At 35.6% G+C, this 26455-nt stretch overlaps 1 protein-coding gene across 1 annotated transcript; it reads left to right on the plus strand.

Moving 5' to 3' along the window:
- Positions 1–18211: 18211 nt before the first annotated feature.
- On the plus strand, positions 18212–21748 carry LOC132310158 (cytochrome P450 714C2-like). Its single transcript, XM_059808377.1, has 5 exons — positions 18212–18500; positions 18666–18892; positions 18999–19249; positions 20769–21123; positions 21323–21748. The coding sequence occupies exons 1-5, from the start codon at positions 18212–18214 to the stop codon at positions 21746–21748; spliced, it is 1548 nt and encodes a 515-aa protein (XP_059664360.1).
- Positions 21749–26455: the final 4707 nt, after the last annotated feature.

The following is a 26455-nucleotide window of genomic DNA, read 5'->3' on the forward strand; positions in this document are numbered from 1 at the left end:
GAGGGTCATAATGGTGTCTTAGAGCCATGTTGTATCTCTAGAGACCGTTGTTTGTCTTTTGCTTCAGCATTTCAGATCCGTTATCGGGTCATCTTTCGGTTCATTACTGACGCATCGGGTTGAAAAACTTGGGCCGTCACATAACCGAGCAAGTAAGCTCAATTTTGCAGCATAACACTCTTCCAAAGTTTAAGGACACCCGTTCACCTACCACTTCATGCATCATTGGAGATCATATCATTAATCGGGCTTTTCTTGACTTAGGAGCAAGTGTTAACCTTCTTCTATACTCGGTATATGTCAAATTAGGCTTAGGAGACTTGAAACCGACGTCGGTGGTTTTGCAACTTGTCGACCGATCCATCAAAAAGCCTAGGGGTATCATTAAGGACGTATTGATTAAGATTGATAAATTCTTCTTCCCCGTTGATTTCATTGTCATTGACACGGAACCCGTCCCAAATCCTAAGAGCCAAATTCTCATTATCCTTGGCCGTCATTTCTTGGCAACCACGAATACCAACATTAATTGTAGGACGGGGATAATGAAGATCTCATTTGGCCACATGAAGGTGAAGTTGACTATCTTCAATCCGACCCTCAATTCATTTGACAAACATGAAGAAGTGAATGTTGTAGAGAAATATCATGACCTTGAATGTGAAGGAATAGAGTCTTTGTGTGAAACCAAAATTCCAAAAAGTTCATCTTCAACCCTGAATTCCAAGAAAGTTGTTTCAAAATCTTGTTTTGAAAGGGCATGGAAGCCCAAAGATCATTGTGACCATGGACCAAAAAAATTTTTAAGCCTAATCCAACAAGTTCTCTAGGGAACCATTTGTTGGGTGGAGTTCAAAGCACTTATCACCCCATCAAAGAGGGGATGCACTATAAGATGTTTGAACCGGGCTAAAAGAGCCCAACGTCTTGCTAGAGACATTAAAGACTAGTACATTTCGTAGGGTGTCATAACCCTATTCCTCCCTCATTTCTATTTTAAATTTCATTTCTTGCAGAGTCTAGATATTTGGTTTAGGTTTATATACATTGCTAGGAACTGTGATTAGGATTGCATGCACTTTCATGTTGGAAATTAGCATTTTGCGTAAGTTCGATCGATCTCCAAGGAGGTTTGATCAATCGAACTCCATACCTACAGCAACCTGCATATTTTAGCTCTCTGTCCCATCGATTGAACTTGTTCCTAGATCGATCTTTAGTTCTTCGATCGATCCAACTTCATCTTGGATCGATCTGCAGTCCCAACACGTAGAAAATTTTTGAACTTGCATCCAACCTGCATATTTCAGCTCTCTGTCCCATCGATCAAACATGTCTGCAAGTTTTTACATCTTTAATCGATCGGAGTTCATCTGAGATCGATTCTTTAAATATAATAAAATAATAAATAAATAATTTATTTTATATTCCAAAAAAATATTTTATTTTATTTTATTTTTGTTTATTTTTATTTTATTTTTCAAAAATCCAAAAAAATATTTTTCATTTTTAAATTTTTGATTTTCAAAAAAAAAAAAAAAAAGCTTCAAAACAATTTTGTCTTTTAGTGAGGAGAGATCGATCATAGTTCGATCGATCTGAGATTTCAGTTCGATCGATCGAACTGGTAAAAGAATGTTTTTAAAAATCAAACCTAGGGTTTTTAGATCGATACCACAGATCGATCTAACACCCCCATCTTCATCCCTCGTCGCTGCAACTCACTTCCTCACCTCCAGCGAACCCTCCGGCGAGTCCACCTCATCTCGAATCTCTCCACTTCATCTCGGATCTCAGATTTCATCTCCCTCTCATCTCATCTCTCGGTTTTGGGTAAGATCCGAGCTCCCTCTTTTGATTCAAGCTTATTCTTCATGAATCCATGCTTTATATGATAGATCTATGATGTCTTGATGATGAATCTTGCCATTGATGAAGCTTTGAAGCAATGTATATATGTGTATATATATGTATATATAGGTTTTATATTTTTTTGGTTTTAATTTTGATTTTGGGGGTCATGGGCCAAGGAAAGTGACCAAATTTGTTGATTTGTTGTGTAGAGGGGCCCACAAGCTTGTTTATAAGGCCCCCGTGCCATCCACGTCACAGATCTGTGACTTTTCGAATTTCACCTCACAGTTCGATCGATCGAACTTTTTCTCAGATCGATCTATAACAGATCAATCTCACTTATTCATGATTGATCGAACTTGTATCGATCTCACATTTTTTGTGATCGATCGAACTTCACAGATATGCATCACACATTTCACACACCATCTCTTGTGTTTCATGCTATCTTATACATGCCCAATGCATGTGTTTTCCACATTGGATGCATTCCATACTTATACTATCTAGCTTGCTTCACATCATGTCACTTATTCCTTGTCACTTGTATAGATTCATGATCCTTATTTGTTTTGTCTATCTTATTTGACATATATGATTCTATAAACTGTGCTTTAATTCTTTATACCGACACTGACTTCCTTTTTGCAAGTTTTCCTATTATTTTGCAGGCCATGGCTAGGGTTAAGACTATTGCTCATGGAAATTATCACCACAAGGCTAGGCGGAGATTGGACGATGAGGCAAGTCCATCTCACGTCCAGGACCCCATTTCTGAGCCCGACCCAGCAGAGCTTACTCCACCTCAGTCTCCATCCACTGACAATAGACTATAGTCTTCAGCTGAGGCATCTTCTTTACAGGCTGGTGTTGAGGCTGAGCACATACCATCTTCATCACCACCACCAGCTCAGCCAGCCCAGGACTTAGACTGGCCATTGCCGAGATACTCACGCCTTCGAGTGGCGCATGAGTCGGTCTTTGACATAGACTACTTCTCCTGGTCTGTTCTTACCAGAGCAGCATATGATGATATAGACCGGAAGGGCATCTCAACCATACTAGCCCCTGTTACATACCCAGTGTACCCGAGGTTGGTCCGGATGTTCTTCCAAAACCTCCGACCTGCCTCGAGTCACCTGGTGGAGCTACGAACTACCATTGACGGCTACCCTATCAGTATCATGGTGGACACTCTTTCCAAATCTTGCCGTTATCCACACGTCTGCCCTCCCAATCTCCCGGATACCTATCTTACTCTATGGCGGCCCTCATATGCAGACATGGCCGTTGCACTCACAGGTCATTATGTAGGTGGTGAGATTTTTGCCACTCGGACTTATCTGCCAGACGACTTGTGGTTCTTCGATTCGGTGCTATAAGAGCTACAAGGCTCTTATCAAGAGTCTACAGGATGATGCTGTAGAGGCAGCTGAGGAGCTAGAGAGAGAGGAGTTGGAGCAGGCAGCAGCAGCAACGGAGCAGGCGGCAGACGATGTACCAATCGATCCGGCTGCCATGCACATGGATATTGACTTGGAGCAGCCCGCAGAGGACCCAGAGCATCATTCTCCGGTTGGGTGGCCCGTTCATGATGAAGAGCAGGCTCAGGATCATCATTCTCTTGCTCCAGCAACACCTGAGGCTCCATTTCAGATACCCAGTTTCGGAAAGCGTCTTCAGACTCTAGAGGATGGCATGGTTTCCATTCGGGCTGATATTGCTTCACTTCACACGGATGCCATAGCTGCATTACGTGATCTATTCAGAGACATCCGCGGAGCACGCCCTGCTCTTCTTACCTCCTCCACTTGATATTTCCATATCTTCTTCTCTTATTATATATCTGCGATATCTGTCATATTTTTTATACTATTATATGTTTGCGGCCAGTCTGTTGGCCTAGACACTGGATGTACTGTACTATTCTTTATTTCTCTTTTATGCATACTTTGTTTATGGATGTCATATATGTGTATTGATATATCTGTCTGTGCTTGACTCCATCAGGTGCATCCCAGTGACTTCAGTGAGAGAGAGTACTGCCCGATTTTTCAGGACCACGCTTTTTACTCTCTCCTTACTTCAATTTCTTATCCCATTTATACTTGCATGTCCACTGTGCGTTGTTATTATCCCCTTTGTTGTCTAATGAACTTTTATCCAGTGCCATCTTTTCAAGACCATAGTTAATTTCAAGTTTGGGGGGGCTATGCCACCTATTTTGGATACTTGTGTCCTGGTCATTCTTTGCTTAGCTGCACTGGTATACTCTTTATTTTGTTCTCTTTACACATTGAGGACATTGTGCCATTTAATTTTTTGGGGGGGAGGGGGTAGTGGTGTTAATTACAGTATTTGCTTCAATTCAAAATTTTGAGCATGACTTGTGTATTTGAGGAATTTTCTATGATTGATCCATGATTAGTTATGATTTTGATCTTTTGAGAACTATATTGCTTAAAATTTAAAAATTGCTTGACTTGAGAGTCCAATACTCCTTGTATGCCTTGTGGATGCCATTTACGAGTCAATTTTTTGAAAAATTGATATCTTGCTTGCACTTGTGGTCCACATCATCCTGATTTTGTGATTGTTTTGAGATTCACTCTAGAATTCTACATTAGCACAGGCACACACTAGCATTCATTTGTAGGGTACATGTTTTGTTGATTATTGAATTGGTTATATCCCAATTGGACTAGTAGTGCATTGAAAGCTTTCATTTTGATAAAGGTTAATAACAACCCTTTTTCACTAAGTAGCCGGGATTCTAGCCTCATCAAGCACTGAACTTCTCACGTCGAAAGGTGAAGGGCCCAAACTCTAGGTTAATAATTGAATGTTGAAAAAAAAAAAAAAAAAAAAAAAAAAAAAAAAAAAAAAAAAAAAAAAGAAGAAGTTGTAAAAGTAATAAAAAAGTGAGGACTTCTCCCAAAAGGTGAGAAGTGGGAAATGATTAGATGGAGGTTGTCTTGATTTGTAGCCTAGTTGATTTAAGCTTGTAAGTCCTTAAGGGTGTTTGAACGCCTAATGCCCTAAAGCCGTCTGGTTTGGGAGTCATTGACCTAACGCTCGACCTCATGGATCACTAGAAAGCTTAATAGATCAACACATTGCACCAAGCTTCCATCTTTGATCCTAAAAAAATAAATAAATAAAAAAATAAAAAATCGAGTGAAAAGAATAAGCACACCTAGAACAATAAAGCTTTAATAAAATGTTCACTTTTTGTCTTAATGATCGGTACTAGATTTGTGTGTTAGTTTGAGGGTAAGGATGTGATCATTTCTTTAGTTAGCTTAGATAGCAACATATTTGATGTCGGTCCACTCAAAAAGGATTCTAGAGTTGTTTTGATTTGCATAATCATTTTTTTGATACGTGAAGGACCATATTTGCTTGCTTGATGTTGAAATTTTGGGAAATTGCTTGGAAATGTTTAAACAATTGCATACTTGAGGTAGTCTTCTCCCGATGCTTGTTTGCAATATTGGTATCTCTTTTGAAAGAATGAGCTTAATGTTTGTGGGTATCATTTCTGGAAACCCTCACGAGACTTCATTTGTCCAATAGGGGTAACCTAGGGGTTTAAAAGGCTTGTTTCATATCATAAATGTAATCGTGTTCCCTACGAAAGTGGCGTTATCTATTTATTGCTTTCTAGTTCATAGTTGTATAGTTATTCATTTCATTCCTTTACTTTCTAGTTCATTGCTAAGGATTAGCAATATTTAAGTTTGGGGGTGTGATGAGCACTGAAAAGTGCACATTTAAACCCCTTAAGCTTAGGTATTGTAGAACCTTTATCTATCTTATTTTCCCGCTTTAGATTGATTTTGTATTATTTTCATTTTCATATACTTATCCCCAAAATAAGCTAACTCAGCTAAATAAGAACATAATTGAAACAATCTTGAGATGAATCAAAGAAATAAGCAAAGTGTGAGCAAAAGGAAGCAAGTGGTTGAAATTCAGCAAGTTCAATCGATCTCAGAAAATATTCGATCGATCGAAAGTTCATCGATCTCAGCATTTCAAGATGGATCCAAGCTCTTTTGTCCTTATCCAAAGATCCCACAAAGTTTGATCGATCCAACTTTCTTCCGATCGATCGAAAAGATTCCATCTTATTTAGTTGTACCACCCTACCTACCACACTTGTCTCTTTCCCAAAAATATCTTTAAAATATCTCAGATTTGTCTTTATCCAAAAAAGCGCCGCCATAGAGGATCGATCTAGCTTAAATTCGATAGATCTCAGCCTTGTTCGATCGATCTCACCACAAGTTCGATCGATTGAACTTCCTCAAGCCCGAGAAAATCTAATTTCCAACTCATTAAAAGTTGTCTCATATCCAATCATTAGAAGGAATATTGGTGTACGAGCCGAGCTCATTGGGGGTGACATTTAACCTACCTATATAAGGAATATGAGCTATTCTTGAGATACACTAGATACATACACTAGAGACACAATTTTCATATTCTTAGTGAGGAAGTTCTGGTATTTTGGTTAATTATTTAATTGTATTTTTAATTATTTATTGTTTAATTGGTTAATTTAATTGTATATTATTTGGCTTTTTGTTTTGCTTTAATTGCTTAATTATTTTTATTTTGCTTTAATTGTTTACTTATTTAATTATTTTTATTTTATGTAATTGTGTTAATTATTGATTTAATAGTATGAAATTATTTAATTAAAGGTAATTGTTTTCTAACTTCATGTTACAGTAGGGTTGGTTGCGTATATAGTATACACATAAGTAGCCGACATGATTTTCACCTAGATTATGTTATGGGCCGAGTAATCCGTTAGGGTTTAACTAAGTCTAGGGTTAGTGTGTTCTATAAATACTCATCTAAGATGTCTGCCTAGGGTTTTAGAATGATATTACGCCATAGTAAGATACAGAAAGTTTGAAGAAGGTTGGGAAGGAAAACTGAGAATTAACAAAGTATTCGCCGGAAAATATAGACGAATGTTAGTGTAAGGAAAGTTCTATCCTTACTCTCTCCCTTAGGCTTCATGTTCTTTGCATTCCTAAATAATTCTAGGGTTGATTATATTACTAAAACGTTATCTGTTTATGCTAGAACTTGAATTAAAACAGTATGGTTGCATGCTTGCTTAAACTGTTAACACGTGATTTTTTGCTTGTTTAATTCTCTGCTTAAACTAATGTGTGGATTATATTAAAGACTTAAACATGGACTGGGAACCTACTGGGATTGAGATTAAGACTTCTGGAAACCATAGCATAGGGCAGAGTAGTTGCAGAAGGTGTTTGAGGAAGAGGGAAGACGAAAAGACGAAGCAGAGAGGGAGAGAGCCGACTCTCCCTCGGAAGGAGCCGGCTCCTTTTGGATTGGATGCAGCTCCAAGGCCTTTGGAGGTGGCTCCAAGGCACTCGGAGGCGGCTCCAAGATTTTGGAGCCTACTCCATGTTGCTTCCCTCAAATTTTTCACGTTCTGTTTGCTTGTTTTCCAATTTTTAGTGAGAAAGCTTCATGGTGGTTGATCTCTTATGTTTTCTGAGGAGAGTAAATACTGGAATGGATGTTTTAGAGGATGTCCAAAGTGAGATTAAAGTCTCAAAGGATAGAATGGTGTGGAATTGGACACGGAGTATTAATCGTTAAAACAGTATGGAATTTATTGTCTCTCGCAAATTTAATGGATTTGGATATTTTAAATTCTTATTTAGGTTGGAGATTTCTGTGAGGGCTTGGCCACTGCTAATTATATAATCGTGGTATGGAAAACATGTTGGGAATTTACACTTCACTAAAGATTAATTGATGACTAAATTTTTAGTAGTTAGTGCATCAGTTGTTGGACATGTAATTTAAATGTAAGATAAATTGCTTATGTTTGTTTTGCAAGCCATGGAATAAAGTGATATAAAATCTATTTAGGCCTTGTCCATTATATGGATACTGGGAGCATTTTGGTATGGATAGTTACTGTTTGCGTGGACAAATAATGGCTGCTGTGTAGTGGTTTTATTTAAGCATGTTTGTTGATGTACTCTAATATGCTTAGAATGGAGTAATTGATATTGATACTTATACCATCAACGCTTTATCAACTAGTGGTTTTATTTAAGCATGTTTTTTAATGTACTCTAATATGCTTAGTATAGAGTAGTTGATATTGATACTTATATTGTCAATGCTTTATCAATTGGTGGTTTTATTTAAGCATGTTTGTTAATATATTATAATATGCTTAGTATGGAATAGTTGATATTGTAATTTATATTGTCAACGCTTTATCAACTGTTGGATGGTTGGAGTATGCACCGGTATGGGACGGTGGCGTACTAGGGACGGTTCGGGTTCAAAATACCAAAACCTACCTACTCTGGATTTAGGAATAGATTAACTAAAAGTTAAGTCCTATTTAATTGTAGTGTCATGGCAACGACTAGTTGAGCGGCACTACTAGGGATTCTAGACGGATTTTATATATATTGTTATGGTACCTCGATATGGCTTGAGTCTCAGGATCGATGGTTAGGGAGCGTATATACATAGGGATGCATAGCTGGCTATGATGGTTGGAGGTGTACCTTGTCTAGGTTTAGGTACACATGCCCACTTCAGGTGTGTTTTAGCATGTTACCTCTATTTAGGTTGAGACCGGCCTGTAGGCCAGTGAGAGTCCTTTAGTATGATTATATATATACTTACGGACTATTAGCTATTGTTGAGTTGTTTAGGATGTACATGCGTATCGGGCCTTTGTTTGGATTGTAGTGGTTTAGAACTTGTGCGTGGGCCTGACCCACTTCTATTTTTCAGGTACACGACAGTTCCAAACTTAGACGTGTTCGTGCTGAGCAGAGGTTTCTATTCACTCTACCGATGATATAGGACTCCTCTTCATAGCTTACTTAAGGAATGTTCTATCAGTTATATTCAATACTATTTGGTTTTTATTAGGGGTCCATTGGAGATGGATTCCCGAGTTGTACTCTTGGAGGTTTTGGAGTTGGATTGTTTAATCTTTATTTTTTGAGAATTTTATTTTAGTTTCTTTCAGCTTAAACTTTGTTTCTAAAAATCATTTTGTCATCTGTGTTCGCATTACATATTAATTGTTTGATATTTCCCTCGGGTTTGGGCCTGGGCCTGATCAACCCGTGTCCCGGATCTGAGGGGTATCACAGGAGGCTAGAGACACAAGCTTGAAGTTCTTCCATCAACCAAGAAGAGGATCAGTCTCTACCATAGAGTTACCCTTGAGGGTTGAAGGACACCATCCATGAGTGGCTAGACATCCTCTTGGGGCTAGAGTTATCCCTAAGCATGCTTTCTACATCTTGATTTATGTATTTTTGAGGAGATTTGTATTGTGATAGATGTTTTGACATATTTATATGCATAAATCTTGTTTATTCAATGATTTGTGTGGTTTAATGCTTCCAATTGATCATTTCATTCTATCCATATGTCTATGTATGCTAGATTAGAAGTTCATGTGTTTGTCTTTATTTCTTGTGTTATTGATGCATGTCTATGTGTATTAATGCTATAGATCTAGAGATTGTTAAGACATAGTGCTTAATGGAATGCTCTTATGGTTTATTTAATGGTTTATACTCATTTCTTGATGGATTGTGCATCTCCCTTAGTTTAATTAGTTTAATTTCATGTCATTATCTTAGTTGTAGTGTAGTTGTAGTTTAGATGTTAAATGGATGGACAATCCATGCTTGTTGTTTGATGTTCTATACTTATGAAAGCAAGTAGCATATATCTCTAACCTTGTGATGTGTTTAGATTGTGAGCTTAAATAAAGGATTAATGGCTTAGTTTGATATATTGTGCTAGCCACCATGTTGCTTAGACAATATATGCTTAATTTGTCATCCATGCTTGTTGAAACAACCACACACACACACACTATGTTGCAATACATGTTTTCCCACTCATTAATCATTCATTAAGAAGTGTAGAAAAGCTATGCTTAGTGGTAATCTCTAAACTCCAAGATCTTTCTCTCTTATTTTCTCCCTATTGCATTTAATTGTTTACTTTAGTTTAAATTACATCTTAGTGTAATTCAACCACCAACCAATTTTTTGATCACTCGACCTACTAACCCTAATCTCAATTCCACAACCTAATATGATCCACTAATCCCTTGGGACGATCCCTACTCGCCCTAACTATATTTTTAGTGAAAGGTAGTAGTTGACCATAGCCTAACACCGCTATCTTTTGCACAAGCTTCGCGACAAGTTACACCACACATCTTTGGCAAGAAAATATACACATCCTTACATCATACACTAGCATGCTTTCATAATTAACACAGTCATTTTAAATTCACATTTCTATGCAAGAAGGAATTCAAGAGGATTCAAGTATCTTTGTTCAATAAAAGGCAAAGTTTAGCGTATTAGGAATCCCTACCTTAAAGTGTGCTAGTGATGAGTGCTGAATATTGTATATTCGAGTCATTAAACGTGCATGTGTTACGACCCTAAATGATACTTTTATCTAATTTTAGATTGATTTTAGTTTACTTGCTTTTGTAGGTACTTTCCCAAACAAAAGGATAAAATCGGGATTCTGGAGACTTAAAGACTGATATCGGGGCTTATAGAGTTGTTCCCGATCATCTAAAGCAAGCATGGAGTCAAAATGGTGATTTTGGAGAAGTTCAAGTGCAAAAGCTCGAAGATAAATATCTTAACTCAAGCACAAAGTTCACTAAAGCAAGAAAAGACACTAAGACAAAAATGCTCCAGCAGAGATTTTCCTGCTTGAGTAGAAGTTCAACGTGCTCGAGCCTTTTCCAAAGCGGTCGAGCATAAACTCTCTCGGAAGATGAAAAGACGTTTCGAAAGTTCCAGTTGCTAGAGCTCGAGTAGAATGCAAAATGCTCAAGCATTATCCAAAAAGCTCGAACATAATGCAAAATACCCCAGCCAAGGTGATCGGGCACCCTAAAAAAGAAGTCTAAAAATATTCTAAGTGTTGATGAAAAAGAATTTTGACTAAGTAAGGAATTCCTACTCGAGCCTTTCCCAAAAAGCTCGAGCATAGCTAGAAAAGCTCGAGCACAATATTTCCTGCTCGAGCCTTTTCCCTTCAATTGGACTTTTTAATTAATTAAGTCCTAATAAGTCTTAGACAGGCCCAAATGACCCCAAAAGACCTAAAGCTCATCCAATCATTGATAGAAGTCAGTTGCTTCTATAAAAAGATGCACAAGGGCACAGAAAAGCTCTCTCGTTTTGCTCTAGTTTATTTTTCTTCTCTCTTAGAAATAATTAGCAGTTTTTAGGATTTCTAAAGTTTCTCTGAAGCATTGAAGGTGAAGATCCTCAGAAAAGAAGTGCAGTTCATGATGATGAATCCATAGCAACACAAATGATATCTTTCATCGTCATGAGTAGCTAAATCCTCTCTTAGGGCATTGATGTAACCCAAATCCGATTACTACAGTTTGATTGTTCTATACTTTGGGATTTTAATTGTTAGTGTATAATTGATTGCATGATTTTGAGTAATTGACTTAAATCTTCTAAACAATTAGGATTTTATTTAATTAAATTGGTTTTTGATAAATTAATACCTTGTCTTTAATTTAATTCTTCTAAAACCATATTCAACCTATTCTTATTGTGTGAGATTGTTAGCTAAGGGTTTCTCGGACAAGAAGAATAGAGATCATGTAATGGTACGTAAACCGATTTTGTGAATGAATGTTTTTAAAGTCTATGCCTAGGGAAGACGGATTATACTTTAACATTAGTTAAAAGTAGGTAGGTAGATAATTCGTGCCAACCGAAGAAAGGTTATTATTAACTGAAATTTATGATTTATCTTTCTTTAAATTGAATTAAACAAATGTTATTGAGTTTAATTCCGAGTTATACAAAATATTGAAATCCCAAGGTTGGACAATTGACCATAGTATGAGGTTCGTGATAAAGTCAATCCCTAAGAGTTTCTTTTTTTGATCTCAATCCTTTACTTAGTTTAATTTTTGTTCATGTTATTGAATCATATCACATAACAAACAAATCTTTCTCCTAAAATAAAATAGTAATTAATTAAAAGCTTGATAAACCACCATAGTCCCTGAGGTTCAACATCCTCTAAGTAGCTATATCCTGCATAGGATTCATACTATTTGTGAGTGGTGTAAATTCTACACATCAACTAGCCAAACAAGGGCTTATGGAAGTGAATTTTGAAATCCCTCCAAGTCCTAGCAATAGTGATCTCAGATGATAGCCTCCCCATGCTCCTCCACTTTCATTTCTATAGCATCATCAAAATCACCCTCTAACCCCTCTAAATCTAAGCTAGAAGCATGGAGGTTTATGTGTGTTTGTACAGAAAGATATAGAGAGAGAAAGAGGAATTTTAGACAGAGAGGGAGGGTCTGCTGAATGAGGAGGGAGGGGGGGGGGGGGTGTAGGGAATGTCTTCATTTTTGACTTGTGATCTCAATGATGCCACTTGTCAACAGTTGGGTGATTCCTCTTTAAGCAAAGTTACCATAATGTCCTCCCTCTTCGAACACAATGACATGTTTGTCCCATAAATATCTCCCCAATGTCTAGATACATGTGTATGTATATGTATGAGAAAAGTCTATAATGCCCCTCACTTAAAATGAGGAAACTAGGAAAAATTTCCGAACCCAAAAATCGTCCTGACTATCGAAATTTTTTAAAAATAACCCGTCGCTTCTAAATGACTTTAAATAATTAAAAAAATGCATTTCTAAAACTCTTACCTCGAGAAATGACCTAAACGGCCTTCAAAGCCCGCGTGGCATTCAAAAAGAGGCACGAAAAATAATTAAAATAAAGATTAGTAAAAAAATCCAGAAAAATTCGAGACTTACATGGGTAATGCCCATCTTCTAAAGTTCTTTAAAGATTTTTTTATTTTTATTTTAAATGAGTGTCTAAATATTACTGGTCCACCTTAGCTGGGAGGATAAGGTTTGTCTTCTAAGTAAAAGACTCAAGTATTGTCCATATATATATATATATATATATATTTGAGAAAGATAGCCAACATTTTTTTTTCTCAACTAAGGGTCCAAACTCCAGTGTGGCATAGCCACATAGGATTTGGATGGAAGTCGGACATTTTTAGTGAGTGTTTGGGGTTGCTTCTCTACCACTGAAAAGCACTTTCATTTTAAAAAATTGCAATTGAATATGTTTGGTGAAAAAATAAAGCGCTTATAAGTTAGAGGTTATGTCAAAAAAGCGCGAGTGAAGTTAGGAATTGTACCTTTAAAATTGCGGTGCCGGTTGAGGTTTATCATTTTAGGTAACTAATTTTTTTTAGACAATGTAATCCCTTTCTATTTTATATAAATACAATTTTGTCCATGTTACAAACAAATAGAAAACAAATATTCTAGTTCTTCTAGAACTCTGCAAAACGTTATATAATTAAATTTCATTTTTAGATAGCATATGAATGAGTTTGCTTATTTTATTTTATTACTTGAAGATCCTAAATCAAATACAAATTAATAATCATTAAATTATGTTTAACTTATTTATATTTTACTACTAAATAAAAATAGTATATCATAAACAAAATATGTGATATTTTAAAAAAATAATAAATAAATAAAAAAAAAACAAAACAAGTTGATCATCATAAATTATTGAACTCAATGGAATTTTATAATATTTAATTTAATATTAAAAAATTAACACATGTTTATTAGTGCAAGGGTAATATGGTAATGATAAAAATATTTTATGTAACATTATTACCAAACAAATTTAAAACTGTTTCAAGTATAAAATGTGCTTTATACAATGTGTCATCAAACGCATAACTGCGTTTTACTGACAGTAATTTTATGACAGCTCTACTAATAAAAGTGCTTTTGACATTTTAACAGCAATTCCAAACAGACTCTTAGTCCAACACCATATCACTACTCTATTTATTATCTCAGTTCCAATATTGTCCAATTCTAACTTTTTTTTGACAAAACAATGTATTTTCTTCTTCTTTTTTCCATCAATACAATATCGATCTCTTTTTAAAATTTCAAAACTGCCTTTTAAAGCATAATATTAGTGATAAGTTTGGAACAAGATTGAAATTTCAAGATGGACAAAATTATATAAGGGAGGGAGTATGTAATTGTCCGGTTAAAAAATCATCAGATTCAGCCACGTCAAGATTCTTTAAATTTGTATGCCGGGGACCACTAACCACAAAAGTAAATAAATGAAAAATAAAAATCTTTAAATTTGTATACAGTGGATCACTAGCCATAAAAGATAAATAAATGAAAATAAAAAGTAGATCCAGTATTAAAAAACAATAATATGATTAAACTTTAAGCTACCACATGCATCTCAACTTCCTAATTAAGATCAACAAAATCTGTTTATATATTGTTTTATTTATTTTTTGTTAAAATATTTGTCAGCATCAATATCCAAACAAATATTTTCAATTCCAAATTTAACGGAAATAATGGAGTTTTCTTATTTTTGAACATTGTTTAAGCTGTCCAAGATCTCAGTGCATAGTATATCCAATATCTCAGTTAAAAAAAATACTATTACTTAATAATAAAGTACATGGTGCTTTGCGTAGTGAAGCAATAAACACCTTCCCCAATTTGGATTTACTGATTACAAGTCATTGGATTTGTTTCGCAATTCGGGCGCATATATATCTTCCAAATCTCAAAGTTGACCCAACAGACAAGATTTATTCGATCAAGCATCTACTAAACTAAAGAATCCCAGCGCAGAAATGAATTAAAAAAAAGGGCTATAAATGAGTTAAAAAATGGATAAATGTCCTTGAATCCCGGGGGACCCGGATCAGTGATCCAATCTCCATCCATGCTGTCATATATATATATATATATATGATCCATTTTTTAACTCATTTATAGCCCTTTATATATATATATATATATATATATATATATATATATATTTGTTGTCTTTTGTCCTAATATCACTTTCTGACTTTGCTCTGATGTCACTTTGTTGAAAATGGTGGGCCATGCAAACAAATACAACTTTATATAATTTGGAAGAAAGATGGAGGAAGAAATATATTATTTCACTTATATCCTACTAAAACTGCTAGAGTACATGATTATATAGACATTGAGAACACCTGTCTATGAATTACATATAAATGCCGATAACTCTCATTTCTCCTACTAACATAATCTTCAATAGACATAACTCCCACTAATTCACTAAAATGACCATTACTAGTTGTAACTCTCATGACTCTTGATTTTACACAACCTTAATTCCCACTAAGATAATTTACTAAATTCACATGCATCATAGATATAAAAATATCAAGTTTATTTTTCAACACTTCCCTTTAAGCTTGATTTTGTAACTTGAAAATAAACTTCTTATTAATCTTGGGGGCTTGATCAAAAGTTCGATAGTTGATCTTCAATTCCACCTCCTTTAATAGCTTCAATCTTCTTGGTCATTTTCATTGATGTGTAAGGCTTGCGAAACTTCTTCAAATGTCTGCATAATGCCCTCTTATGATCAACATTTATTTTCTTCACATGGGTGCACCATCCTTTTTCTCTCTCTTAAACTTCTCATGTGCTTCTTTTTTTGGAATAAAAAAATAACTGTATATTCACCCAACCTGTGTCAATTACAAAATTCTCTAAACCATCTTGTAAAAAATAATTCGAAAAATTCTTCTCGCCTTTAACTTTAATTTTATAATTAATTGGAGCAATTTTCTTGAAGAGAAGTTCATCATTCTCCACAAAATAAGTATTATTTGATAAATATGAAGAAATAATAATTTCATCAAATAAGTCAAATATAACTTTTTTCAAGGTGGAATTTGTAACCATACCTGAAAATGTTAACTCACCAACTTAAACTTTTGCCTCTTCTTTAGCACTTTCTTCTTCTAAATCTTTTATTTTCACTTCAGTCTCCTTAACTTTTTCAATCTCTTCTTCAACACATTTCTTTACCTCTTCCTTATTTACCATTTTAAGTTTTCCTTTCATTTTTTAATCTTCAAAACGTTCAACTTCATTTGCATGGTATTCCTCTTCATTCTCCACAAATTTCTCCTCAAGACTTTCATAATCAATCTTTGTAAACTCATCATCCTCAAAGCATTGTACTCAATACTTTATATGTAGTGATTCACCTCTATGATTGGAAGTGATGGTCTCGAGCATCTTCCAAACACAACTTGGAGTTTTGGACTCTCCAAAATACTCCCAAATTTCTTGATGTATTGCCTTTTGCAACACTACAAACGCCTTCTTTTCTTTCTTTTCAAAAAGCTTGTTTGATATGCCATTCTTTGGCTCTTGTCCAACAACATCCCACAAATCACATGCTTTGAGGTATGAAGTCTTGATGATTCTCATTCTTTTGTAATTAAAGAACATCATCTTCTCACTAAGAAAATATATTTTCCCCTCTTCATCGTCATCAAGGAGAAACAAGTTTTTCTCAAAATGTTGAACCTTCTAGGATCAACTTCGCCAAACCTTCAAGATCGTCTAGGCTCTAAACATGAAACCGGGCATTGATCATGTAACCTGGCTCTGATACCACTTTGTTGGCTTTTGTTCTAATATCACTTTCTGACTTTGCTCTGATGCCACTTTGTTGGAAATGGTGGACTATACAAACAAATACAACTTTATATAATTTGGAAGAGAGATGGAGGAAGAAATATATTATTTCACTTATATCTTAATAAAATTATTAGAATACATGATTATATAAACCTTGAGTACATGATTATATAGACCTTAAGAACATCTATCTATGAATTACATATAAATGCCGATAACTCTCATTTCTCCCATTAACATAATCTTCAATAGGCATAACTCCCACTAACCCACTAAAATAACCATTACTAGTTGTAACTCTCATGACTCTTGATTTTACATAACCTTAACTCCCACTAAAACAATTTACTAAATTCACACATGCATCATAGATATAAAAATACTTGAAAAAACTAAATATTAAAAAGTTTATTTTTCAACAATATTTATATATATTATGATTATAGTGAAATTATACTACAAAACTCACTATATAATGAACACTTGAGTAAGTAAACTAATGCAAGTATTTAGCTAGTTCCTGAGAAAGAGAGTAATAGAACAATTAAATGGGAGGTCCATGTCATGTTAAAACTTTGTGTGTCCATTTTTTTGGTTGGTGTTGCGGGAGTGTTTGTGCCGGTGTATAGCACCCACAAAAGTAAATAAATAAAATAAATGAAAAATACAAATCTTTAAATTTGTTTACAGTGGGTCACTAACCATAAAAGATAAATTAATGAAAAATAAAAAAGTAGAGCATTAAAAAAGAACAACAATATGATTAAACTTTTAAGATACCACATGCATTTCAAGTTCTCGACTTTCTAAGGTTAACATGATCTCTCTCTCTCTCTCTCTCTCATTGTTAAAGTATTTGTCCACATCAATAGCAAAACAAATATTTTCAATTCCGAATTTAGCGGTAATAATGGTTCGAGGGTACATATTCTTATTTTTGAACATTATTTTACATGTTTTAGCTGTCCAATATTTTAAATTTATCCTTCGTTATAATTCAATATCTTGGTGCATAATTTTATCCAATATCTCAGCCATTTTTTAACCTGATTTTTGCTGTAACACCCTGGTCTGAGAATGATAATAAAATGACCAAGAATGAATACCATATAGTTAATATTCCAAATCTAACAGTTCAAAGTTCTCAAAGTGAATTTCCGAAACACTTCCATAAAGCTCTGGTTAGTTAGATGTGTGATGAAAAGAAAATAAATTTTTTATCTTGTGTTTGATTAGCATGAAAACTTTTCAAAAAAATTATACAAAATTACTAATATCTTATAATTTGAACAATGTGAAATTTACTTATAAAAAAAAGATTTCTTGTAGAAACATTGTATGAAAAAGTTAGGTGATTATGCAAAATAATTATCTTTTTTCCTGTTAACCAAACTTGTTTTAAAAAATTTCATTGTTTTTTTAACGGAACCTAATTCTCCCTAATCACATGATCAATTCAACTCCATTACTTAACTCTTCTCTCCATTTTTTTTTTTGGGGTAAGTAAGAGCTACCCTCATTTGTCAATATTGAAATGCCTTTAAAGAACTAGGGGATCATTAATAAAATCATCATCCGTGTCGTCATATATATTTATATCTATTATGATTAATAGGGAAATTATACTACAAAACTCAGTATATAATGAGCACTTGAGTGAGTAAACTAAGTACACACACCAAGAATTAATACATTATTAGATAGTGTGTGAGGATTAAGAGTGATAGAACAATGGACATGGAGGTCCATGTTATGTTAAAATTTTGTGTGTCCATTTTTTTGGTTGGTGTTGTGGGAGTGTTTGTGCTTGTGTATAAGGCTCTGGTGATGGAGCCGGAGAGGGTTCGATCCATTTTGAGACAGCAGGGAATAGGTGGACCGCCACAAACTTTACTTCTTGGTAATTCCTTGGAGTTCAGAAAGCGGCAATCCCCGACTGCAGCCAAGTCGACCAGTGAAACCACACTCGACCACAATTGGATTGCCAGTGTCTTTCCCTTTTTCGAGAAGTGGAGAAAGCAATATGGTACATACATATATGTATATGTATATGTATATATATATTTCAATTAGTATCTATTTATATATATACATGTTAGCATATGTTTGAGTTACAAAAGTGTAGATATATAAATGATTGCTAATATATATGATGTGTGTGTGTATATATATATATCTCCATTAATTGTAGGTAACTTGTTCGTATTTTCACTTGGTAGCACACAAATATTATATGTGAACCAAGCTGATTTGGTGAAAGAGATAACTACCTACACATCTTTCGACTTGGGGAAGCCTACATATCACAGCAAAGAGTTCGGTCCATTGTTTGGTGACGGCATTCTAGCTTCAAATGGACCAACCTGGGCTCATCGCCGGAAAATCCTTGCTCCCGAATTATACATGGACAAGGTCAAGGTACGAATCTACTAATTTTGAACTAATTAGTAGGTTTTGCTACTAGGTTTGTTTGACAAAATTAAGTATCAACATACATGTGTAATTAATTTATTAAATCTTACAGGGAATGATAAACCTAATCTTGGAATCCACTGATATACTAATTGATGCGTGGAAGAGTATAATTGATCAGAGTGAGGGTGGAACATCGGACATACATATAGACGAGTTTATGAGAAGTTTCTCCGGAAATGTAATCTCCAGAGCTTGTTTTGGAAGCAATTACCTCAAGGGGAAAGAGATTTTCGTTAGGCTTGAAACTCTCCAAGAAGCTATCTCAAAAAAAATTATGTCTATCGGGGTGCCTGGTTCAAGGTAAGCCTTCGTCTTCTCCAACCAAACATTTGAGCTAGATGAGAATTATTTATTTATTTATTTAGAAGTGATTTAAGAGATCAAAGAGTTAAAAGATATTTCAATAAAAACAAGAATCATAATAACCAGTCTGGAAGTCGGATGCAATTGATTATTTTATGTAAGTCGAGATAATATCATTAAATATAATGATTATTTAGTCTAATAATTGTCTGACCATTTCGCGTTAACTTCTTCAAATGGGGCATATTACACTTGACGTGAAATCAGCGAGCGTTAATGCCACTGGTGCCGGTTCAAGGCTCATAACCACCACTTTGGAAACTATTTATGTAGCATGGACACGGACATAATACGACACGAATACATCGATACGTCAAATTTTTAAAAAAGCAGAATACGTTTACGGCATGAACACAACTACATATAAATATAAATTTTTATTTTTATACATTTATTTAGTAATAGTATTATAAAACTTTAATTCATTTATAATTTCTATACTAAGAGTTGCTATAAAATGAATTAGAAAATGATATTATGTCATTATTGTAATAATTTATATATTATATATACCATTATTTCACTACTTTGTTGTGATAGTATTTATATTATTTTCAAGATTACTAGGTAAACTTGTGTTAGAAATGTTTAAGAAGTGTTATGAAAGTGTCGACGAAGTGTCTAACAGTACCAGACTCCTACTTCCTAAATGGAGGTCTTTGAGCCTCAGTGGAAGTATGTGTGTGTGAGTATCCAACTAAGAAAAAAAAAAAAGTGTGGGGAAGTGTCCGAAAAGTGTTTGCGAAGTGTTTGAAATAATAAAATTAATTTTTATTTATGAACACGTATATGAAGTGTCGGACACGTATTCGAGGAGTGTCCAAGAAATGTCGGTGTCCGACATAAATACAACAAGGGTACGGCTCTTTCGTAAAAGTATCCGTACTTCCTAAGAAGCTACAAAAAGTTTCCTCTTAGAATTTTCCCATGGCCGAATCAGATAATGTCTGATCCTTCAGATAATGTCTGATCCTTTATATAGGACATAAACACCTACTTAATATAAAAAAATAAAAAATAAAAACCCCCGTCCCATATTAGTAATTCAGTATTTCTTTTTTTAAGGTGTTTCAAATTAGTTGTCTCATTTGATATGTCAAAACAAAAATATATTAATTTTTCATAATTACCTTTTTAAAATTTCAAGAATTCCAATCCACTTTGTAAGCACACGTTTAAATTTATAAGGATAATGTGGTAATTTTAAAATGGGATAATACGAAGGTACAACATTGTGATGACAGGTTACTTTACAAGTCAAATAGTGTTCTTATTCTACTTCAGCGAGTGATATTTGGCTACATTTTTATTGACATGTCCTTTACAAAGTCATAATAATATCAAAAGTGAATTACTAATGTGGGACATAAGAAGTACGGAGTATTAATTATGATTTAAAATGGGGGAGTTAATTAATTAATTAATTATATGATTCTAGCTATATTATATATTTCAGATATTTTCCTACTAAAGCCAATAGGGAAGTATGGGCATTAGAAAAGGAGATCCATGTATTGATCCTAAAGGTGGTGAAGGAGAGAAAGGAAAGTGGGTATGAGAAGGACCTGTTGCAAATGGTGCTTGAAGGTGCTGAAAATAGCGAGCTTAGCCAAGATGAAATGGACCAATTCATAGTCGATAACTGCAAAAACATCTACTTGGCCGCGAATGACGCTGTTGCAGTTGGTGCTTCATGGTGCCTCATGTTATTGGCTTCAAACACAGAATGGCAAACTCGTGTACGTTGCGAAGTTCTTCAAGTTTGTGGAGGCCAAATTCCAAATATGGATATGCTTCCCAAAATGAAACAGGTATAAGTAACCAAATGGGCAATAGCATAGCTAACAGCTGGTACATGCCCTCCTCCTCAAATGGGAGATCGGGTATTCCAGCCTCAGTAGAGGCATCAGTGTGTGTATACGTATATGTACATATGATGTCGACTATAACAATTAGAAGGAAAAAAAAAGAAGTATATCACTAAGTGCAAATTCTAATTTTGTTACGCAGCTAACAATGGTGATTCAAGAAACGTTGCGCCTGTATCCGGCTGCACCAACACTTTCTAGGGAGGCCATGAAGGACATAAAGATTGGAGGCATTAACATACCAAAGGGTGTCAACCTCTGGACCATGGTGGGCACGGTGCACACTGACCCTGAAATATGGGGACCAGATGTGCTCCACTTCAATCCTGAGAGGTTTGCGAATGGGATCTCCGGTGCTTGCAAGATTCCACACTCATACTTGCCGTTTGGATTTGGGCCACGACTGTGTGTTGGACAAAACTTGGCCATGGCTGAACTTAAGATACTGGTTGCTCTAATTCTCTCCAACTTTTCTATATCTCTCTCTCCCAAGTATGTGCACTCACCGGTTCAAATGTTGGTCATAAAACCTGAATATGGGGTTGATCTCTTGGTGAAGAAGGTTTGAACTGTGCTTTTAGAATTAATAAGGAGTTGTAGTTTGGGAGAATAAAGGTATAATTTGTTTGTATTAAGGTTCTTAAATTACATCTTAAGTAAGTGTTGTTCCCTATAAAATGGTTGGTTTAGTTTGTATGCAATCATATATGCATGTATTCATGGGTTCTGATTAATTTAGTCTTGGTTTATTGTACAATTATAATTAATTGTGTCTCTATAATAGTTAATTAATTAAATTTAAGTATTCAACTGCTCCCTGATAAGTACTAATCAGTATTCTCACTTTAAATAGTAACTTTTATGCTATGTTTGGTGTGCAGGAATAGAATGGAATGGAATGCTCATTTCAACCATTCGTTTGTTTGGTATACAGGAATGGAATGGAATGAAATGGAATGCCATTCTAACCATTCGTTTGTTTAGTATGCAGGAATGGAATGAAAATCCATTCCATTACTAACCTATGGAATGGTCATTCCATTCCATTGTAAGATTAAATATTTTTGTAGTATTTCCAATAAGCCCTTCATCACATTCCAATAAGGCAACAATATTTTGAATAGACCAAAAATCTTTCACATTCTATTTTTCACGTTTCTCGAGCTTCTTTATTAAACGTGGTAAAGGTTTTTCACCTTCCCTCTCTTCTGAATATACCCAGAACTGCCATTGACAAAAAGTTACAGGACCTTCAACCATATTATATATATATATATATATATATATATATATATATATATATATTAGCATTTACATCAGCTTCTTAAGTTAAGTATTCAATTCGTTTTTGGATAAAATTGTATTGACAAAATATTAATTAGATTAAATTCTTGAACCCTGATAGATACCAATCATATATATATTAATGTCAAAGACATTATATGACTACATGTCCACCACCATCCCAACCCTCTCAACCACCTTCATCACCACCACCATTCCTAATCAACAGTGTTAATTGGCTCTATAGATAGCTTAACCCCTCCATCACAGTTTTCTTGTCACTTGAATAGTCCACATTTTCCTCCCATCTTCTAATAAGCAATCACCTGCGAATAGTCTTAGTTCCATCCATGAAGGAGCTGAGGAAGGTGAGTGGAATGCTGCAGCTGAGGATGCCAAAGCAGTGGCTGAGGCAAAGCTAATGTTAGAACAAGCTCCTACTAAATCACTTGCTAATGTAAGAACTGAACTTGCTCTTGCCAAAGAGAAGATTGCTGAGTTGGAGAGAGCCCTTAACCTCAAGGCTGAGACCCAAAGAGGGAAACAACCACTTGTCACTGTGAATGAAATGGCTACAGACCCTCTGCTTGCTTCACATCTTCCAGATGACAATAGTAGTTTGCCTTCAAACTTGGCCTCCTCAAGTAGGGGTAGAGGTAAAGGTTCATATGGAAGAGGTAGAGATGGAGGAAGGAGATCTAACACCATTGTCTCTCAACACCAGCACCAAAGGAGTGCCCACGCGCTACCTCTAAAGATGAGTAATGCTGCAGCCCCAGAGTCAAACTTTGGACTTGATGCTCCAGCCCAAGCTGTCCCTTCACAAAGTGACTTTCCCCCATTCCACCAGAATGAAAATATTGGTTCTCCTATAGGCTATCCACATGGTCTGCACACTGCTCAATAACCTATTTTTGGACCTGTTTCTGGACCTGTTGATCCTTGAGACAACCAAACCAGCTGGTCAAAAGTGGCTGCCACAGGTAATGGTTCTTTTGCTGACAACTGTAAGATGAAGTTTGAATTTGTCCCTCCTAATGTCAGTGAAGGATCACCCATTGTTATTGATCTTCCTGCTAATCTAGCTAAAGAAGGAGTTCAAGAATGGAATGCCAGTTTAGTAGGCTATTTTTTGCAGAAAAAAACTCCCATACTCATTAGTCCTTAAACAAGCCCAGAAACTTTGGGGTTCAATGGGTTTTGATGAGCTGCGTGGAGATGATAGAGGTTTTTACATTTTCAAATTTTCAAATGAAGATGAATGTAAAAAGGTCCTTGTTAATGGGCCATGGATGATTATCGGCAGACCAATCATTCTAAAAAAATAGGAGAAAGGCATGGAGTTCAACAAGGAAACCTGTAGTACCATACCTTTATGGGTCAAGTTTTTCAGCATTCCATATGAGTACTGGACTGCTAAAGGCCTAAGTTATATCACCAGTGCTGTGGGGAAGCCCTTATTTGCAGATGAACAGACTGAATCTATGACAAGAATAAGCTATGCAAGGGTTTGTATAGAAGTTAATGCTACTAAGCCTATTGTGGAAGATTTTTAAATCAGAATTGAGGATGGTAAACTTATCACCATTGATATTGAGTACCGGTGGATACCTCATGTTTGTGATGTTTGTAAGTGTTTCGGGTATTCCACTTCAAACTGCAAGTCCAATGTTGCTGCTAGGGACCCTAACCCCTTACCTACTAGTGTTACCCTTCCTGTGAGTGCTCCTGGTGGTGCTACCTCTGAATAGAAGATGGTTCAGAAGAACAAGAAGGTTGACCCATCTACCAATGTTGAGCTCCTTGACCCTGGCACCAGCACAGAAACTTGCTCAAAGATTATGCAACCCTCCAATGATTGTGTTAATCCTCCACCTTCCTTGTTGGCTGCTAACCAATTCTCCTCCTTGAATTCTGATATTGAACCTCCCCCTACAGGTTGTACTCCCCTAATGGTGCCTGAAAGTGAACCTAGTTGCTATAATCAAGACTAAGAGACTTCTTTTCATGGTGATGATGTTACTTCTAGTACTGAAGAGGCTGAATCATCTCACACTTCTAGTGATACTGCAATGACCTCTGCAAACTAGGATAGTAAGGCTGTTACAAATAATGAAAAATGCAAGGAGGTTGAGATGGAGAAAAAGAAGAAGAAGAAGAAGAAGAAGAAGAAGAAGAAGAAGGGTAATATTACCCAGGAAATGCCTATTCTAGGCTTTCCAGGCCTAGTACTTCAATCCTCCCAATGATCAGTACAGCAGCTTGGAACATCAGGGGTCTCAATTCCCCTGAAAAACAAAGAGAAATAAGGAAGCTTATTTATGAATTTAAGCTCCAGTTAATTGCTATTGTGGAACACAAAGTCCAAGAAGGAAATGCAACTTCTGTGCTGAAGAACATTGCCACTTCTTGGCAGTTACTCCACAACTATAGCCATTCCTCTCTTGGGAGGATATGGATTTTGTTTGATCCGCGGCTCATCAAAGTCCAGAAATTAAGTGATAGTGCTTAGGCTATCCATTGCTCTATCACTATTGATAGTGATCATACTAATTTTAGCTTTTCTATCATTTATGCTTACAATAATGCAGACTACAGGAAAGAATTGTGGAAAGATATATGTCGACTTGCTGTAGCTACCCCACAGACTCCATGGCTTCTTTTGGGAGATTTTAATGTCATCAGGCACCCTTCAGAGTGTTTTGGTGGATCTCAGAGATGGATTCCAACTATTGATGAATTTAATAAGTGTATTCACACTTATGAACTTTGTGATCTGAGGTATTGTGGAACCTTTTTTACATGAACTAACAAAAGCCCAGGTGTAGCCAATATATCAAAAAAGCTTGATAGAGTTTTGGCAAATGACAAATGGCTTACTACTTTCCTTATTTCTGAGTGTGAATTTTTACCCCATGGAGTCTCAGACCACTCTCCAATGGTTGTTAAAGTTGGTAATCCTAATCCAAGAAGAAATAGTCCCTTCAGGTTTTTTAATTTCCTTGGGAACCATAGGGATTTCTTGTCCACTGTCACCAATGTGTGGGATGTTAGGGTGGATGGGAACTCTATGTTCCAAGTGACCAGGAAGCTCAAGTCTTTGAAGCAGCATCTTAAGCTTTTAAATACAAAAGAGTTTCGTGAGATCTCCTTAAGAGTTATTGCAGCTAAGGATGACCTGAACCTTTATCAAAAATCTCTTGACTCTAGACCCTCTAATGAACAGCTGAGGACTAAAGAGAGAAAGCTTCTTTAGGTTTACACTGATCTTGCAGCTGCTGAGGAAATGTTCTTTATTCAGAAGTCCAAAATTAATTAGCTCAAGGAAGGGGATGGCAACACAAGCTTCTTTATGAAAGCTTTCAACAATAGGTGTAACAGGAAAAAAATTATTTCTCTCCAACTTGCTGATGGTACTACCACAAGCAACAACCATATGATAAAGCAAGAAGCTCTCAACTACTACAGAACCATTTTTAGTGGGGGAACTAATAATTACTCTGGCATTGATGCTCTTAGATCAGTTTACCAAAAAACTATTCCTGAAAGTTTTGTTGTTTCTCTTTGTTCCATCCCGTCTAATGAGGACATTATGAAGTGTTTTTTCTCCCTCAAGAATAACAAATCACCAGGGCCAGATGGATATAATGTCTGTTTCTATAAAAAAAGCTTGGTCTGTTATTAGTAATGATGTAACCAAGGCTGTGAAGGATTTCTTCTCTACTGGTCTCTTACTCAGGGAGATAAATGCAACTTACCTAGCTCTCATTCCCAAAGTACAAAATCCTAATTGTATGAAGGACTTCAGGCCCATTACTTGTTGCAATACTATCTACAAGGTTATCTCAAAGTTATTGGCTAACAAACTCAAACCTGTTCTTCCTTGTTTTATGGACAAAGGCTAAACTGCGTTCATCAAGGATAGAAGACTTGGGGACAGTGTGTTGCTGGCTCAAGAATTGATAAAGGGTTACCACTCTAGCTCCAATAA

This window comes from Cornus florida, unplaced genomic scaffold (genome assembly GCF_030987335.1).
Source record: "Cornus florida cultivar Cherokee Brave unplaced genomic scaffold, ASM3098733v1 CherokeeBrave_3.0.0_Hap2_Chr05, whole genome shotgun sequence".
Taxonomy (NCBI): domain Eukaryota; kingdom Viridiplantae; phylum Streptophyta; class Magnoliopsida; order Cornales; family Cornaceae; genus Cornus; species Cornus florida.

Bases quoted from the DNA above. Each gene is read 5' to 3' on its own strand.
- LOC132310158 (XM_059808377.1), top strand. From the start codon at position 18,212: ATGGAGGTCCATGTTATGTTAAAATTTTGTGTGTCCATTTTTTTGGTT. The intron at 18,501-18,665 runs GTACATACATAT...CATTAATTGTAG, and splicing joins GAAGTGGAGAAAGCAATATG to GTAACTTGTTCGTATTTTCA. The intron at 18,893-18,998 runs GTACGAATCTAC...TAAATCTTACAG, and splicing joins TATACATGGACAAGGTCAAG to GGAATGATAAACCTAATCTT.